The sequence below is a fragment of the Mercenaria mercenaria genome, chromosome 5, assembly GCF_021730395.1.
Source record: "Mercenaria mercenaria strain notata chromosome 5, MADL_Memer_1, whole genome shotgun sequence".
NCBI lineage: Eukaryota > Metazoa > Mollusca > Bivalvia > Venerida > Veneridae > Mercenaria > Mercenaria mercenaria.
The window spans coordinates 74,943,265-74,961,546 of NC_069365.1; the positions used below are offsets into that span (position 1 = coordinate 74,943,265).

The window sequence follows — 18,282 nt, forward strand, 5'->3', positions numbered from 1 at the left end:
TGTTTTATCAAGAGCTCTCCAAAATATACATGTACTTAGAATAAGATTTCTGTAGAAAGAAAATATAGTAAATCTACATAAGTTCCATAAATTATGTTTCCCGTTTCATTTGGTAAAATTTGTTTCTGCCTTCGTTAGATGTGTGTCCATCATTCCGTTTTCACATAACCTGATTTAGCTTCTCAAAATCCTCTGCTAGGATTTAAACGGAACTTCACGGAAATGATATTTATTTTATGTTAACTGATGAAATACTGTGTTTTATCAGTGAGATATAATCCATATCACTCACTAATATCACTCACTGTAAATGCCGATCTATTTGTACATTGTGTATGACTTTTAAGTTATTTGTTTAAAACTTGATGGAAATTGTAGTCGCACTTTGTTCTTTATAGTATATTTCTCGATTCAAATTAGTTTACTTAATGAGAATTTCATAACGTTATGCAGCAAAAAGTAAAATAAAAAGGAAATTTATGCTGTGAGTCTTTCTTACATCAAAACACGTCTGATGTCATGTCTGTTTACGCGCACCTATTTCCCGCGCTGAGATTGAAAATTATTGCAAAATGCACATCTCAACGTAATTAAGCATAAAATAAAAAGAAAGTTTGTTTGTTTTTCGTGAATATGGAATATATATATCTATTTAATTATTCTCCAAGGCCTTAAAAACATTTAGTGTCGGGCCATTATTCAGGGTAAGTCGTGATACCGGAAATAAACTTTTTTTTTCCTTTACGCTTTATTTGAGACAGATATTATGTAGATAGGTCCTTTTTCATCATTTTGGGAACGCCATCAACACCATTGGAATGAGGAAAATGCTCTTAAAAATTGTTTTATTTGGAGAAATTTGAAAATAAGCAAAATCCAAATAAAGATATTTTGTGTAAAATATTAATGGATCGATTTCAGAAATTGTTCAACAGTATAATTTTTGTTTTAATGACCAAATATACATACAAGTTAGCAAAATAATTTCAAAACGGCAAAATTCTTAAAGGTAACACTCGTTATGGAATTTTAAATTCAGAACTGGGAAAAAATACTGTCTTTACTTTAGAATTACCTCTTTTTACTGGAGGCAGATTTATATGGGAATAAACCCTGCTTGAAATTTTTTGCCAACACTTCATCAGATTTCAGTAATAGTAGAAAGTGATTGGTATAAAGCCGTGGCACGTACGCTCGAATTAATGTTTGCGGAGTTATTACTCTGAATTCGAAAAAAAAAATGTGTTTGAAACGCTCCCTAGATAGTCCGCATTCAATGTTCACATAAACCGACAATGTCTAATATGTGAAAACAAACCCCATTGCGGCCCTCTAAGTGTGCGCAACACGCATCGAATGGTACACTACATGTATTGCCGTACTTACTCTTAATTGCCGTATTTACTCAACTGAAAGTGGTAACGGATTTTCTTTGTTGTAGGATTTAACAACTTACATGTATGTTAGCATAAATACTTTGGAAATAGCGGACTTGACATTTTTTCGGTAGTAGAAAACAACATAATTATTTTTTTCAAAATTCTAGTTTTTGTTTGTATTTGGTACAGAAATAAACGCACCCTTGGTGCAAAATGTAACGCACCCCCCACCTCCCGGGGGCGCTTAAATGTCTATAAGGTAGAATGGCCTTGTCCTTGTGTCCGATCCATCCTGAGGTTCCACACACTATCTATCTATCTTCCATATAGACTTTGCGTGTCAACTAGCAAGAATGTTAAAATGAGTAAAAAAGTAGTAGTAAAAGGAAAGAAGGAGAATGGTTAAAAACAGGTTAAAAAAAGGGCAGGTGTATTTAAGGTGAGATGTGCTCAATCTGGCTTACAGCCTGACTGAACACTGGCCCAGAGGAGTTGACAACATCTGAGGGCAAGGCATTCCAATGATATACTGTTCTAAATTTATGACAGTTGGATGAGGGTGAAACTTGAACGAATGCCTGGGAATGAATGGTTCTGGTTCTGGAAGATCTAGTGTTGGGTGTTAGGTATTCCGGTAGTGGGATGGCGATCTGGTTATGCAAGATGTTATAAAACATAACCAGGCGCTGGTCAATACGACGGAGTGCAAGGCGTCGCCAATTTAGGAAAGTCAGCATGTTGTCTACACTTGATGTACGGCCGTAATCGCGCTTGGCCCAGCGTGCAGCCCTGCGCTGCACAGACTCAAGCTGATCAATAAGAGTTTCAGAGTGGGGGGACCACACAGTGGAACTGTACTCCAGCTGGGGCCGTACAAGTGTTTTCTATGCTTGTGATTTTAACCCTTCCGGGTGCACTTTGATGTTACGTCTTAGGAAACCCAATGTTTGATTTGCTTTTTTGGTGATGTTGTCAATGTGGTCATTCCATGTAAGGTTGTGTGATATAGTTATGCCAAGGTATTTTGCAGATGGTGCTGTTTGTAAGATGGTTTTGTGTAAAAGGTACTGTGTTGGTAAAGGTGTTTTACGCTTAGTGATCTGTATTACTTGGCATTTAGACGGATTGAATTTCATGTCGCATTTTGTTTCCCAGAATTCCAGTTGCTGTAAGTCTTGCTGTAGTAGACTTGAATGGGAAGAGGCAGTCAGAGAAAGGTAGATGACCGTGTCATCGGCAAAGAGTCGAACTTTAGAGTGTTTAACAAAGTCAGGTAGATCGTTGATATAGATAAGAAATAAGAGAGGCCCGAGACCGAACCCTGGGGAACACATGAGGAGACTGGTATGGTGCCTGATGTGGACCCGTTAACTACCACTGACTGTGACCTGTTATCAAGGAAAGCTTTAATCCATTTAAGAGTATGACCCCTTACACCATAGAAATGCAGCTTGTAGAGTAGTTTTTCATGGTTGACCATATCGAACGACTTTGAAAAGTCAAGGAGTATGAGGTAAACTTAACTTTTCAGGTTCAAGAATTGAAGGATATCTTCACTGATGACCAATATTTAAAATAGGCATTGCAACCAAAATTTTACAAGATGATCATTATATATTTATATAGATGTGCCCTAGAACACATAAAAACTAAAAAATGAAGAAAAAAAATGTGGGGCGGGGTGGGGAGGGATAATAAAATTAATATTCATGGCAAAAAATGAAAGAAGTTTAATGAAATTCTACAAATTAGTCAGTTTGTTTGTCTGCTTCAGCAGTTGTTAACGCACATTCATAAAATAAACATATACTTATAGTAAGAATACTGTGTTGGTCATTCTTTATGGAAATTTGGCAGTCCTGACCTGTTCATGAAAGAATTTTCGGGAGTTCCGCGATGGAAGTTTATCCACGCTGCTAAAAAGGATTGCCTTTATCATTATGATATGATTGTTAAACAGGCATTTTTATTGTGGGTGACGTTTTTTATAAAAAAGAATACGACTCCGCACGGGTTAACTTAAGTTTAGACGGATGAAGGTAGATGAAAGTAGTATGGATGCCTAATTATAGTAAAGGAACCAGCGCGGGGGCCATCTGGCCATCTGGAGGGCGTGTTTTTGAACACTAATTTTTCACTTGGCATGGCAACAGAGGTCTAAATTAAAGCTGCTTTCTGTTTAAATTTCATTGTGGGTGTATTATTGACATTTTGGTAGAAATAATGGGAGAGGAGGTTGTATTTGGTGAAGTGAAACTCAATTTTAGTATAAGTAGTACTTCCGGGTCACAGCATGTGATTTTGATGTGATTTTACAGTAAGCAAATGTGACAAGAGAAATCTTTCTTAGAAGATACATGACCCCTACTTTTCTCTTCATTTTATATCAGTTTTATCATAACTCTTCAAAATGAGGTAAGAATTTGTTCTCTGAAATGGGTCTAGCTATGGTAGCTCTTTAAAAAACGTCAGTTTTATATAGAATATATAGGGAATACTATTCAGTGTAGTGTGACAAAACTGGAACACTATGGGGTAAGAGGCAAAACACTGGACTGGATCAACGCCTCCCTGTCTAACAGGACACAGCGAGTGGTGGTTGATGGCGCTACCTCCGAGTCGGAATCAGTCATCAGCGGTGTCCCTCAAGGCAGTGTCCTGGGGCCGATTTTATTTCTGGCCTTCATAAATGACCTCCATCAAGAAGTAACCTCCAAAACTAGGCTCTTTGCCGATGATTGCATCATATACAGGCAAGTCAACTCCTTAGATGACTCAAAAATCCTAGAAGAAGACCTCAGAAAACTGGGAAAAGAAGTTGGGTGTGTCGTTCCATCCCGAAAAATGCAGTGTTCTACGTGTGCATAGGAAGAGAAATCCCATCATCTTTAACTACACATTGAAAGGCCATACACTCGATGTCGATACAGTCACCAAGTATTTGAGCGTCCACCTCACTGAAAACCTCTCATGGAACATTCACATAGATAAGATCACTAAAAAGGCCAACAGTACATTAGGATTTCTCCGTCGTAACCTTAGAATTTCCAACCAATCTGTCAAGAGCAACGCTTACAACTCATTAGTCCGACCAAACCTAGAATACTGCTCAACTATATGGAACCCACACACTAAGAATCTAACACACAAACTAGAGATGGTACAGAGAATAGCTGCGAGGTACGCCACCAACCGCTTCCACAACACCAGCAGCGTCACATCCATACTTGGCCAACTGGATTGGGAAACGTTGGAAGCCAGAAGAACCAAGGCACAACTGACCATGTTCTTCAAGATTGTCAACGATCTCGTAGACATCCCCGCAGACCAGTTCTTGACCCCAGCCAAAACAACCACCCGATCTTCTCACTCTCTACAGTACAGGCAAATTTCAACATCTACTGCCTACTACCAAAACTCCTTCTTCCCAAAGTCGATAACACCATGAACAACCTGCCTGCATCCATCGCAGAGGCCTCCGACTTAGCATCCTTTAAGCTGGGGCTGTCCGATCTCTCTATTAAAGGTGTAGGATCCCCGCTGTAAGTAAACTATTGATGATCCCCGGGGCTGTGCCGGCGTGGCTACCATAACCGGAAGGCCTGGGGTAGGGGGGAGAGAAAGGCGAAAACGCAGCTGGGAAGATCTTTTACTAGTATTCTTTCTTTGATCTGTCATGCTTCTTCTACCTATCCTATTATTTTTCTTTTTTTTCTGACCATGTAACCACCCATCGCATAATATAGTCAAGTGTGACTGAGACGATGTACCGCATAGACAGATAGATAGATAGATAGTGTGTCCTGGACACTGTGCGGTAGGTGAAATAACTTTACGGGAATTATTCGAGACCTGCTAATTGTCACACTTGTTTACTTTCACGAGCCGGTGGTCAAGAGTAATGTCCCCTTAGTTTATCATGGCAACATAAAAACATCTTTTAAAATTTAATTTGAAGTTGAGAAATATTGACAGGTAATGTTGTTCTTCAGTTGATTGCTTTAAAGGATATATTTGCACGTAAACATAATCATTTTGTGATGTGACATGCTGCAATTTGTCTTTTTGTTTTTCATGAAAAATGTCCATTTGTAAATTATGTATGAGCTGCTTTCTCCTTGATTCGAGCCTCTTAAATCTTTTAGGGTTGTGCATATTTTTGTAAACCTGTTCAATTAAATATTTTTTGTTTTTAGGTACAAAAATATTTGCATTTAACAATGGACAATAAGAATTACAATGTTATCATCTTTTATATGAACTTTTTTGCAAGAGACTGAATGAGGTCAAACGCCACATCATTTTAAACCTTTCTCATCGATTTGAGCCCTTTGTTTGGTAGGTCAATAGGTGTTAATGTTTGCACAGTCTATTTCCAAAAAGCAAATTTCTATAAAGAATGACTTTTTGTTCACTTGTTACAACAGTCAAAATATGCTCAGGATGCTTTTAATTTGAAATTTTGGGTCACAATATTGCCCACTGTGTAATTTCCTTTTGAAATAAGCAATTTTTTATGTAAAATATTAAAAGAGGTATTTAATCAATTTTCCAGTGGTTTCATGACTAATATTTGGACATATTTTGTTTATATTAATTCGTGGTTGTGGGACGATTCTGACACGAAAAGTGGTTCGTCTATAAAGGCGGTGAAGACCCTGAGATAACAGATAACAAGGCATTTTAAAATGTTTATGACACAATAATTTTCTGATGGAAGAACATGCTACTTGAGCACGAATTTTACTAAAATACAAGGGCTCGAATCGATGAGAAAGCTCGAATCGACGAGAAACAGGCATAATGACTGTTCAGGACATAGTTATAAAGTAATATAAAAACAGTCCAGTATTCTAAAATATTGCTTCTCCGAAATATTGTTCTCTCTGTTTCATACACATGTATAATTGTATATTGCTATCCTAAGGTCAACAAAGTACAGTTCTTCTCTGTACCATGCATACAGGTAGCCAACTGGACGCTGGCATATTTCCATTATACATTGCAGATTCATGCAGATTCAGCAGTCCGCAGAATGTCGTATCACCATATTTGTAATAACGCTCGGACATGATAGCTAATTACCAACAATGCTCTTGGGTATATTTCCTATATAACTCTGATTAACGGGAGAAAACGAAGAACGGCACGGGGAACTGTATTGAATAGACTATTAGTTATGGGTTAGCTATCATTGTCAGTGCTTCTCACTTTTCCTTAAGAACCTGGGTTGAACTTTAAATAAAAACTGTTGACTTACAAAGTGTTGTTTACTATTTCTTGTCACCGGAGTTTATTGCGTGACACATTTTAAAAGTTAGCCTGTTTGCACAAGTGAATAAATGAACAAAGGAAAGAAAAAGCAATATTATGTTGCTATTATTTCCTATTTAACTTTGTAAACCTTTTCTTGTAGTACACTATTATTTCAAGCAGAAAATCATTTTTCTAGTCCTTGTTTACTTTTAAACCCATCAGGTTTCAGGTGCATGTGACCTTCACTTTTGCCAAGGGAGTTAATTGTAATTTTGCGGTATGGCATCCAACTTGATACACGTCTTCCTGTGAAAGTGTAAAATGTATAGGACCCCTAAATTTTCAAAATGAATTTCGTGAGTAAGACATTAACAATTACTGCAATGTAAAATTAACACATTGGAAAGGTGATTCCGTCAAATAGTTGGACAACACACAATTCATTACCAATTTAACTGAGTCAAATGATCGACGAGGGCATTTGAAAATAATTGACCTATATATACGTTTACAAAAATAGGGTGTGAAACGTAATCAGCTTCCAAAGTAGGTCAGATTTGTTTACTGTAGAGAGTGCTGCACATTGTTGTTCTCGCAAAAATCAAATACCGCGAGACCAGATGTAACGCGAAAATAGCAGCAAATGGTATACTACTAGGGTTCTCAAATTGTAAATGTTAATGTTCCTCCTGTTCCTTGGGGGATGCATAACACAGGCATAGCATAAAAGTTTAGCGCATGTTTGATATAAACTTAAGTTTGCTTTTTATTTCTTTTCATTTTATTTTGTTCTGATGCTTTATATCTACAAGCTATTGATTTTGCTTAAAATTGTAAGTCTGCTTATTGCTTTTGTCTTTGCTGTTTGTAGTTTTTCCCTTCTAGTATTTACTTTAGTTGAATCTCAAGTCTATTTAACACCTATGCTCATTTGCATTTAGATGTTATATCTTGCTTTAGTTCATGTTGTGTCTAGTTTATGTTTATTATGATTACTCAGAACAGATATCTTTTGAATCTAACAATTGTAACTATGATACTATTTGCTTTGAATGTGAAGCACTTTTTATGCTAAGCAACCCTGTTCTAAAGTGCCTACAGTATCTGTTGACAATTCCAATGATAGAGCTTATTATTATACATATAAAAATCTTGATATGGTTTATTCTTAAACTTATAATAAATACTTTTTAATCATAAATCTGTAATTCTAATTTGGCCTTCAATGAGTGATTATTGAATAACACTAGATATAAAAGATGCTAATCAGGTGAGTGATACTCTGTTTTTTTTAAAGGTAATTTTTAACTATGGCACCTTTGTGCCATATTCCTGGTCACCTTGTAACAATTTCTTCTTTTAAGCAGTTTTCAACCAAATTTGATAGGATTACTGATTAGCATATGTTTCTCATAGATTTTATGTTGTAAATTATAATTTCTTATATATTTGTAGCCTATATACACTTGTTATATAGTGGGTTAAAAAATCTCTTTAGAGCTATGTTACTTGTAATTGTCTTGCCAGCTCAAAATAAAACTTATCTTATCAACTTTGGAAAATTTGATAAACGGTCATGACTCCTTCTAGTTTGGCTTTGGGGTCATTTTCAATTGTATGTGGTCACTTTTTTTGTAATTAGCTGTTTAAAATTGAGGCAAAAGAAATAAATTACAATAAATGCACCTTTGTTGGGTTGCAGTTCAATAAAAAGCTAGACTAAGTCATGTTTAGTGGTATAGCATGATTTTAAGCAGGACCATCAGAGCGTTTTGCTATCAAAAACCATGCAGTGCTTGTGTACATTTAGCAGACAATAGAAAACATGTTTTTAGGATCAATTTATTGAACTATTTACCTGATAAAGTAATTCAAGAACTTTATCTTTATCTAACTATTTATCTTACATTACTGGCTAACCCTTTAAAGGAATGTATACATGGCACTTTAAGTGTACATACCAGATTGTTAAATGTTTTACACAGTCTTGTTTCATATGTAATACTATAAACTGGATAACAATATATAGAAACACAGAAGTGTATCTGATAATTATACTTCGGCAGCAATCTATGTTACTAATTTATAAGATCTTGGTATTAAAATTTGCATCACCAATATCTTTGTTTTGAGTTGTTTTGACTCCATAGGAATTATTTTGGTGGTCATTTGGAATATGATTTGCTAAAACATACACAACTGTGTATCAAGGGAAACCCTTCTTCTTGTGCCATGTTGTGTAAAGCGTAGGTTTATACAGTAAAAAATTTTAAAAAAATTGTGTAAGTTTAGTTTTGTGAAAGGGATTTATTCAGTATGAAAATATACCAGACTCTGGTTCTATCTGTCTAATCTCAGTGATCAGTCGAATCATGCTTGCACTTTAATTATATGTCATATAAAAATGTACTGTGATATAAATATTATATTAAATACAGGTGGAAGTATTTTTCATTTCTACTGTTACCAATTAGATCAGATATTTTTATCCTCGGCCTTATTTGGCTGGAAAAAGGTTGTCTACCCAGTTAAAACCCACTACCTAGCTCCCTCAGATATTCTCCCAGTTTTGTAGGAAAATTTTCATAAGTCAGTAAATAGGGAGTTTTATAGAGGACTTAATGCAAAAGTCACCACTTGCATTTTCTGTCTATTAAGTTTTAATTTCAGACCTACATACCAATGACATATCATTCTGATGTTTTATCAAATAAAAAGTAAAATAAAAGAAAAAGCTTACTGACCCTACCTACTGATTTTGGTTGTGTTGCACTAAAACACATTTTAGGTTTGCTGCTTAACCCTTATCATGCTGGACATGACTGATCCTGCCTATGCGACCAGTGTAGATCATGATCAGACTGCACATCGGTGCAGACTGAATGTGCAGTCTGATCATGATCTGCACTGTTCAGTCAGTATCTTTTGGCACCCATTTTAACAGTTGATGGTACTGTCCAAACTGAAAGATGGACAAGATCATTATAGAAATTTAGCATGGTTACTTTTTTTAAGGGTTAAGAATCAAAAGAAAAGCTCACAATATTGTCCGCTTCATATTATTTATGTTTTATTGCTTATAAAACTGAATATTATCAAGTTGAATGATTTCTTTTTATGTTCAACTTCAGATTTGTTTTCTTTTCATATTCAGTGTCAGTATGACCATGAGACTGGAAAATTAAAAGGCACCTCAGCACCTCAAAGATTTCATTAGTTAAGCGAGAGCCATGGCACACAGAAATCATGTCTCCCCTATGCATGAGAAAGGGGAAGATCTCGAATACGGAAGTTGGAAAGTTTCAAAACCGGAATTAGCTGTGAAAAGGGAAAAGAAAACTGAAATTGTAATAAAGGAAAAGAAGGAAAAAGCTGATAAATTTGATGCATTTTATAAAAAGATAGGGGATCAAGTAATCCCTGAGGATAAAAGGATTGACTATGTGTTGGTCCATCCTAAAGTGGATATGAAAGAAATAGAGGATGAGGATGAGATCAAAGATATAGAGCGACAAAATCAGCTACGAGAAAAGTTTGAGTTTGCCATGCATGAGGAGGGGCTAATGAAACAAAGAATTGAGATAGATGATCATGTGTACACAAAAATACATTGTCCTTTCCGAAGATTGTGTGAGGAAGCTGAAGCAGTGTCACTGGAGATGCCTTTGCTAGGGGTAGGTACTTTAAAATAATTAATTTTTCTGAAGTATAGAGTAACTTTTTCCTCTTCACTTGAGTCATATTTCCAGTTTAGTTGAATATATTATGGGAAAATCAAATTTATCAACTTCTCAGATTTAGAAAAGGCTGAAAAAGAAATTCAGTTCCTTTGAGAAAACTAACTAAAAACTGGTTTGTTTTGTACAGAATCTGTTCTAGCCATGTTGTAATCTCACAGCTAATGCTTTTATGATACTGACCAATACTCTTCAAGCTTGAAACTTATCATCATTTCCCAGGGTTTTTTTTTACCAGGAAGGGGAGGGGCCTAGGCCTGTGATTTGAGGGGGAAAAATAGCTCAGTATTTTGGGCAAAGGGGAATAAAAAACCTGATGTAGAGTCAATTTTTCGGGAAAACTGCATGATTTTAAAGAAATTGTTTTATTAACAATATAGTCATAATGTCACTATAGTTTACTTTAAATTAATTTTTAACTTCTAGTTAATAATTTTATAGTCTTACATCCTCTAAGAAGTAGCTAGAAGGAGTACAGAGCTAAATAAAAAATTATCATTAATCAAGGGATTTCATATTGGCTGTATTATTTGGCATTGGCCCCCAGCCTTTGGCATTGGGCTAATAAAACCACTCTCAGTCAAATAAGGTCAATATGAAATCATTGGATTAACAACATGATATTTAATATCGATTACTGGTTTTTTATATTTAATGTATGGTGCTCTTTTATTTTAATAAGAAAGACTGAAAATTTTATGTTCATCAGGAGAAAAGTTCCTATGAAAAAAGGATGTCTCTTCTGAAAACAGTGTGCAGAATTGACAATGTAATGCCCAGGGTCCATAGTGATAAATGTTTTTAAATGGTATATTTCAAGGCAGCTCAGGGCTTTTGAACATTTGCCATTTTTTTGTCTTAATTTCAGACATGAAACGTTGAGGAATATTGCACCAGGTGTTATTACTGCACATAAAATCATTTTAAACAGGCCTTTTTCTGTTATTTTGGGAAGGCCACTAACACCGGTGGCATTGGGAAATTGCTCTTTGAAATTGTCTTAATTGGGAAAATTTGAAACTTACTATAATGTTTACATAATGTTATATTTTCAAAAAATGTGGGGTTGCCTTTTAAAAATTGTTCAACAGTATAGAATAATGTTGTTTACATTACAAAACAGATAAAGTAGCAAGACTATTGTAAAACAACAGGCAGTGACAAACACCTAAAGATAACAACCATTTGGGAATTTTAAGTTCAAAATTGGGAAAAAAACATACTTTTTTGCTTTGGGATGCCTCCTTCTATCAGAGCTAGATTTGTAGAGGAAAAAAGCCCTGATTTATTTCCACGGGCATAAAATATCATGGTTTTGACACAGAATTGGCTATTAAAGCAGGGCATGAATTCTTGGATTTAAAATTTTAAACATACAGAAATTGGGAATTTGTTCATTGGGATTAAATTTCTTGGATTGACACAAGCACAAAATCCACAAAAATTAGTCCCCCCACAAATATTTCACAGTATATGTTTGCTTCGTGGTTAGAATTGGGATCGAATTTAACCATTTCTTCATTTGTTTTCAGTGTGAAAGTGAACACAAAGAAGAGCCAAATCGTTTAACTGACTGGGTCACAAAACATCTTGTTACAGATAATGAAGGTAGGTTACAGTATAGGTCCACCCACTTAGCTTAATAAGGAGAGCACAAGTCTATGTATTTTGGGGTCATGAATTCGATCCCCACAAGGTGTATGTTCTCTGTGATGATTTAGCATAAGGTGTTGTGTCTGAAATCATTCATTCTCCACCTCTGATTCATGTGGGGGAGTTGGCAGCTACTTGTGGAGAACATGTTTGCACTGGTACAGAAATTCTGTATTTCCAGGGAATTCCCAGTATTTCCAGGGAATCCCCTGTATTTCTAGCTGTCCATGGAAATACAAGTATTTCCCGCTTTAATGCCAACCCTGTAACAGAATCCAGGAACACTGGTTAGGTTTATTGCCTGACTTTCAGAAAAGACGCTATGTGAAGTACAAATCACCATACGATTAATGTCAATTTTTAAAGTTTTTAGCTCTTAATCATTTTCAAATAATTTTCAATTGCAAAGATTAAAAGTAAGCCATATATATGTGTAAAAATATAAGGGATTAGATTAAAAATAACTTTAAATAACATTTTAAGATCCTTGAATGTTAATAAACAAAAGAATTAAAAGCTTTGCTGTTTTAGTAAGTTTAGCTTATTATAATAATAATAATAAATAGTATATAAATAAAGTTCAGAAGATCATAATGAGGTTCAGAAAGTATAAATCAAGTTCAGAAAGTAATAATGAAATTCAGAAAGTATTAATGAAGTTCTGAAATTGATAATGAAGTTCAGTAAGTATTGATTAAGTTCAGAAAGTAATAATGAAGTTCAGAAAGTATTAATGTTCATAAAGTAGTAATGAAGTTTAGAAAGTATTAATTAAGTTCAGAAAGTAATAATGAAGTTTAGAAAGTATTAATTATGTTCAGAAAGTAATGATTAAGTTCAGAAGTAAAAATGAAGTTCAGAAAGTATTAATTAAGTTCAGAAAGTAATAATGAAGTTCAGAAGTAATATTGAATTTCAGAAGGTAATCATGAAGTTCAGAAAATAGTAATTAAGTTCAGAAGGTGAAAATTAAGTAAGCTCGGGAGGTAATTATTTCTGTTCAAAAGGTAAATTAAATTATTAAGCTCCGAAGTCATAACAAATAACAGAACACACTACAGAGATGTAATCAAGTTTAAACGTTTAATATCCCATGCAGCTTTGTAGGAGATAGTGTCTATATGGATCAATAGAACTCTGAATTGTTATTGATTTCATTGTATACAAAAAAGATTGTGATGGATCAGAAAGTAAAGTATGGCATAAACTAAGTCATTTAAAAGCATTATTGATATGTCGTTTATCATCGTTAACAAAACGCCTATAGATATTTATCTTTCGTGTGGCGAGATTAACTGAGTATATACGCCAAGTTATGTCAGGACAAATGCCCTGTTCACATTAACTTTTTGCCTTATATTCAGTTCAAAGATTTAAGAAAAGGCTGTTTTGTTAAAATAGATATCAAAGTAATTATTTCAATCATATTTATGTCAAGAACATCATTAGCTCGACTATACGAAGTATAAGGAGAGCTATCCTACTCGCCCCGGCGTCGGCGTCGGCGTCTTTCCGCGTCCCCACCTTGGTTAAAGTTTTGGTGCACTTTCTCTTTTTTCAACATATCTCTGTAATTACTTGATGGATTTGATTCAAACTTGAAATACTTATTCCTCATCATCATCCACATCATCTGACATAAGGGCCATAACTCTGGCACCAATATTTCACGAATTATCCCCCCTTTTCACTTAGATTTTCAGGTTAAAGTTTTGATGCACTTTCACTCTATCTCTGTTATTACTGAATGGATTTGATTCAAACTTAAAATAGTTGTTCAACATCATCACCCACATCATATGACACAAGGTGTATAACTCTGGCACCATTTTTTCATTAATTATTCCCCCTTTTTACTTAGAATTTCAGGTTAAAGTTTTGGTACACTTTCATTCTACCTCTGTTATTACTGAATGGATTTGATTCAAACTTAAAATTATTGTTCAGCATCATCACCCACATTATATGACACAAGATGCATATCTCTGGCACCATTTTTTCATGAATTATTCCCATTATTCCCCCATTTTACTTAGATTTTCAGGTTAAAGTTTTGGTACACTTTCACTCTACCTCTGTTATTACTGAATGGATTTGATTCAAACTTAAAATAGTTGTTCAACATCATCACCCACATCATATGACACAAGATGCATAACTCTGGCACAATTTTTCGTGAATTATTCCCCTTTTTACTTAGAATTTCAGGTTAAAGTTTTATGCACTTTCACTCTATCTCTGTTATTACTGAATGGATCTGATTCAAACTTAAACAATTGTTCAACATCATTACCCTTATCATATGATGCAAGGTGCATAACTCTGGCACCAATTTTTTTATTAATTATTCCCCCTTTTTACTTAGATTTTTAGGTTAAAGTTTTGATGCACTTTCACTCTGTTATTACTGAATGGATTTGATTCAAACTTAAAATAGTTGTTCAACATCATCACCCACACTATATGACACAAGCTGCACAACTCTGGCACCAATATTTAATGAATTATGTCCCTTTTTGCTTAGGATATACTTATATAGTGTTTTGATACATTTTATCTTTACCACTCTTATTACTTTAAGTTGATATTTTTGACACAGACTGAGCATCTATTGTGCAATATCTTCTTCCACAGTTGGAGTCATTAAACACTCCAGTGACAGCTCTAGTTTCCTCAGATGTGCTTAGTTTCACTATCCAGCATCGAAATAGTCGAGCACGCTGTCTCCTGTGACAGCTCTTGTTTTATTATCTATTCAAGACATAACTAAAAATTAAAGAAACATACATTGCTAGAAATGGCTTGATTTGTCTCACTGGGAATGTGTCTTTTGGATTTTTTTTTATATTTGGCTGATACATTGTTTAATTCATTGTTTCACTCAGTTAAAATTGTATTTACAAACATACATAAATTATTCAAGGAGAAGGTGTTTGCTTAGTGTTTCCTGGTGTTATACATTTCAGTTAAGGTTTGATTAACCTTTAGCATAGGAATTTGCCCAAGTGGTTAAATATCATTGGAACAATGAAGCATGGCGAATCAGATGATAAACCACAAGAAGGCATTGTTAATTTTCATTCAACATCCTCATTGACTACCGACAGACTAGACTGGCTCCCGTCCCTATGTTTGTTCTTATTTACATATATCAGTTTTCTTCATTAAGAGGGAAGTAACTCCAGAAGGTTGTTTCTACATTGACATTTTTTATTGCCCCTGGCTCCAAACATAGGTTCAGCCATCAGGTAAAATTGTGTTATTTTAGAGGCTTAAAATTTTCTGATAAAATGTTTCCAGTATTTATACAAAATATAACCATGCAGCCAGGGAGCCAGGCTATGAACGAATGTACATTCATCGATCCTAATAGCTCACCATGAGCCTGTGAGCTAAATGAAAATATTTCATACACTTATAGATACAAAGTCAAAGCAGGGAAGAAAAATCTTTGACACAAATATAGCAATTTGCAGATGAGAGTCTAAATTAATTTACGTAATATTTACTTTTACTCGTGTCAAAGCTTAACAGCATTAAATTATGGCTAAATAATAATTTTTTATTAAGGTTTGTTTTTCAGATAATACTATAACATGCGGTATTTTCAAAGCTTGTTTATTGACACAGGAAGGACTCATCTGGACAAATACGTTTCCATTGCGGCAATAGAGTTTCTTTTAAAAGCCTATTTTCACTTCACACCAGGCAATCCATTAACTTACTTTTACAGTGGTCTGCTCGGCAGTTTTCCAACATTAAACCTCACTTACATATCCCTTGATAACTATTATGTCGCTATCAACAAGACCAAGTTTCAGTAATCATACATTCTCTGAGGAATAGGAAACATAAACAAAGTAATAGTAACAAATGAATATAATTGAGCCGTGCCATGAGAAAACCAACATAGTGGCTTTGCGACCAGCATGGATCCAGACCAGCCTGGGCATCCGCGCAGACTGGTCAGGATCCATGCTGTTCGCTAACAGTTTCTCTAATTGCAGTAGGCTTTAAAAGCGAACAGCATGGATCCTGACCAGACTGCGTGGATGCGCAGGCTGGTCTGGATCCATGCTGGTTGCAAACCCACTATGTTGGTTTTCCCATGACACGGCTCATATTTAATATCTTAATGCTTTAATATCTTAATGCAGTAACCAAGAATTATAGAAGATGTGATGCATATAATGATTAAATATTCATAGAGAGAGACTGAGAGATGTGGATATGTTCCAGATAGCTGTTTTGTTAGGATTGTCAATAAATGTTTTTACAGATTGACGAAATTGCTAAGCGCCAATAGCACCAGTTGTTACAGTTATAATCAATAAAGAATTTTACTTTTTTACTCTGAATACTCTCACATACTATTTAGTAAGTTTTTAATGAACTGTACAAGTAGAAGATACTTGTTGTCAGTAAGTAAGGTATATTCCATATGCTTCTTTAAAACTATTCTTGGTATCCGAACCTGAATTAAGAAATAATTTATAGCAGAAGAGTGTTTTAACACTATTTATGCATGATGGGTGGTAATACGTCGGGCATAATAGAAATTATTTGTACGCCGTATTAGAGCCCGAGTGCATAAATAGTGTTAAAACATGGTTTTGCTATAAATTATTTCGATTCTAATATGGCCTTAAACTAAAACAGTAAATAAAATATAGTAGTGCTCTTCCTTGGCCGCAACAAAAACATTGACGTCACCGCACGTTAACGTGACATCATTCTAGGTTAGGAGTGTTTTAACAAAGAAAAGCATATTAGAATCACAATATAACTGTTGAATATACATTTCTTAATTGTCATCATGTGGCATGTGCAAGTGGCTGTGCAGACAAGACAGGACTGGACAATTAAGACTTAGTGTTCATTCATTTAACTGACATTTCAAGCAAAAAGTGTCAGTAGACAAAATGAAGAAGTCATAAAATAAATATTACAAGAGAAAACAATTAAAAAACATGGAATATTTTACTTGAAATATTGTAAGAGTAAATTAAAGTAATATCAATGAAATTACATTACTTTGAATTTTAAAAAAAAATGTTCAGAAGTGAATTCAAACCCATGATTATGTTCTTCCATAATAAATGGCAGTCTTACAGACAGCTCTTGTTCATTTTAAACTGTTTCATCATAAGTTAACTCCTTGGGGCTGAAACGCGACTGAAGGCGCTATATTTTTTACCCCCGTAGCGTCGATATCCGACTATACGCGCGTTATCAGGACTCCCCAGGACGGCGATTGACGATTATAGTCGCGGCACCAAGATCATGCTGATTGCGTCACATATTTGTTAATTTTTGGTAACCCTAATAAAAGCAAAATTATTTTGCATACTGGCTATTATTTCTTAGATGTTCTAATTATTAATTATGCTAATAATTAGTTTCCTTGTTAAAATGAATGTTTGTAAATATGCGGTAAACGAAATAAAAAAGGCGAACTCCGCTGTGTTTCGTTCATACTGTATTTCAAAAGATTAAAATAATGTCGACTGCTAGAGATTTTTCTTACATTGAAGAAAATATTCATTATCATGCTGATTTTGACGTATCAGTTCCGTCGGATGATGATTCCGACGATGAAATTTCATTATTAGAGAAATGAATGGTCGGAAAATTTTAAGTTTTAGAAAGCTGAAATATTCGTACACTAACATCGCATTAAATTCAAATGGATAAAAATAACACAGCAAAACATGTTTCATACATAAAATGTGTATAAATAAACGCTTTTTGTAAATTTAATAAATCTTCAAAGATGGGTGTTAATATTACAGTGTCTCAGTGCGTGTCACACAACGCTTGTGTACATGTTTAGAAATTAATTTACATCATCGATATTCACTCAAAAATGGGTGTTAATTTTGAGTAATGCTGATGTAAATACTTTGTGTTAATAATGTTTCTATTTATTGGAATTCAATGTGTTTACATGTGAAAAATGTAATAAAATCGGAAATGTTCAAATATTTATTAAACGCAATAAGTGTGTAAAAAAAATGGTGAATGTTTCAAAGTGAAATTATTATTTTATTTGGATATAAGTTACGGACGAAAGTGGATATATATAAATATTTGTTCAAACTTTGAAGATTTTATAAGTATAGTTTGATTTACATCCATGTTAATAATATTTCCATGCATGATTTCAATTGACTGCATGCGAGTGTGATTATGATGAGATCAGATAATGTTCTTCGAAGTCAGGTGGTAATTCTTATCTCGCCGCAGCATGTATATTA

General features: G+C 34.5%; 1 protein-coding gene across 8 annotated transcripts in view; it reads left to right on the forward strand.

Annotated features, from left to right (window-relative positions):
• The first annotated feature begins 5,259 nt into the window (after window positions 1-5,259).
• Window positions 5,260-18,282, forward strand: part of LOC123558534 (anoctamin-7-like) — a 77,406-nt gene continuing 64,383 nt past the window's right edge. For all 8 annotated transcript variants that reach the window (XM_053543995.1, XM_053544000.1, XM_053543997.1 and 5 more), the window contains exons 1-3: window positions 5,260-5,354; window positions 9,790-10,309; window positions 11,905-11,980. In XM_053543995.1, the coding sequence (XP_053399970.1) occupies window positions 9,866-10,309; window positions 11,905-11,980 (520 nt within the window). In that variant the 5' untranslated portion in view covers window positions 5,260-5,354; window positions 9,790-9,865. The remainder of the gene's footprint in view (window positions 5,355-9,789; window positions 10,310-11,904; window positions 11,981-18,282) is intronic.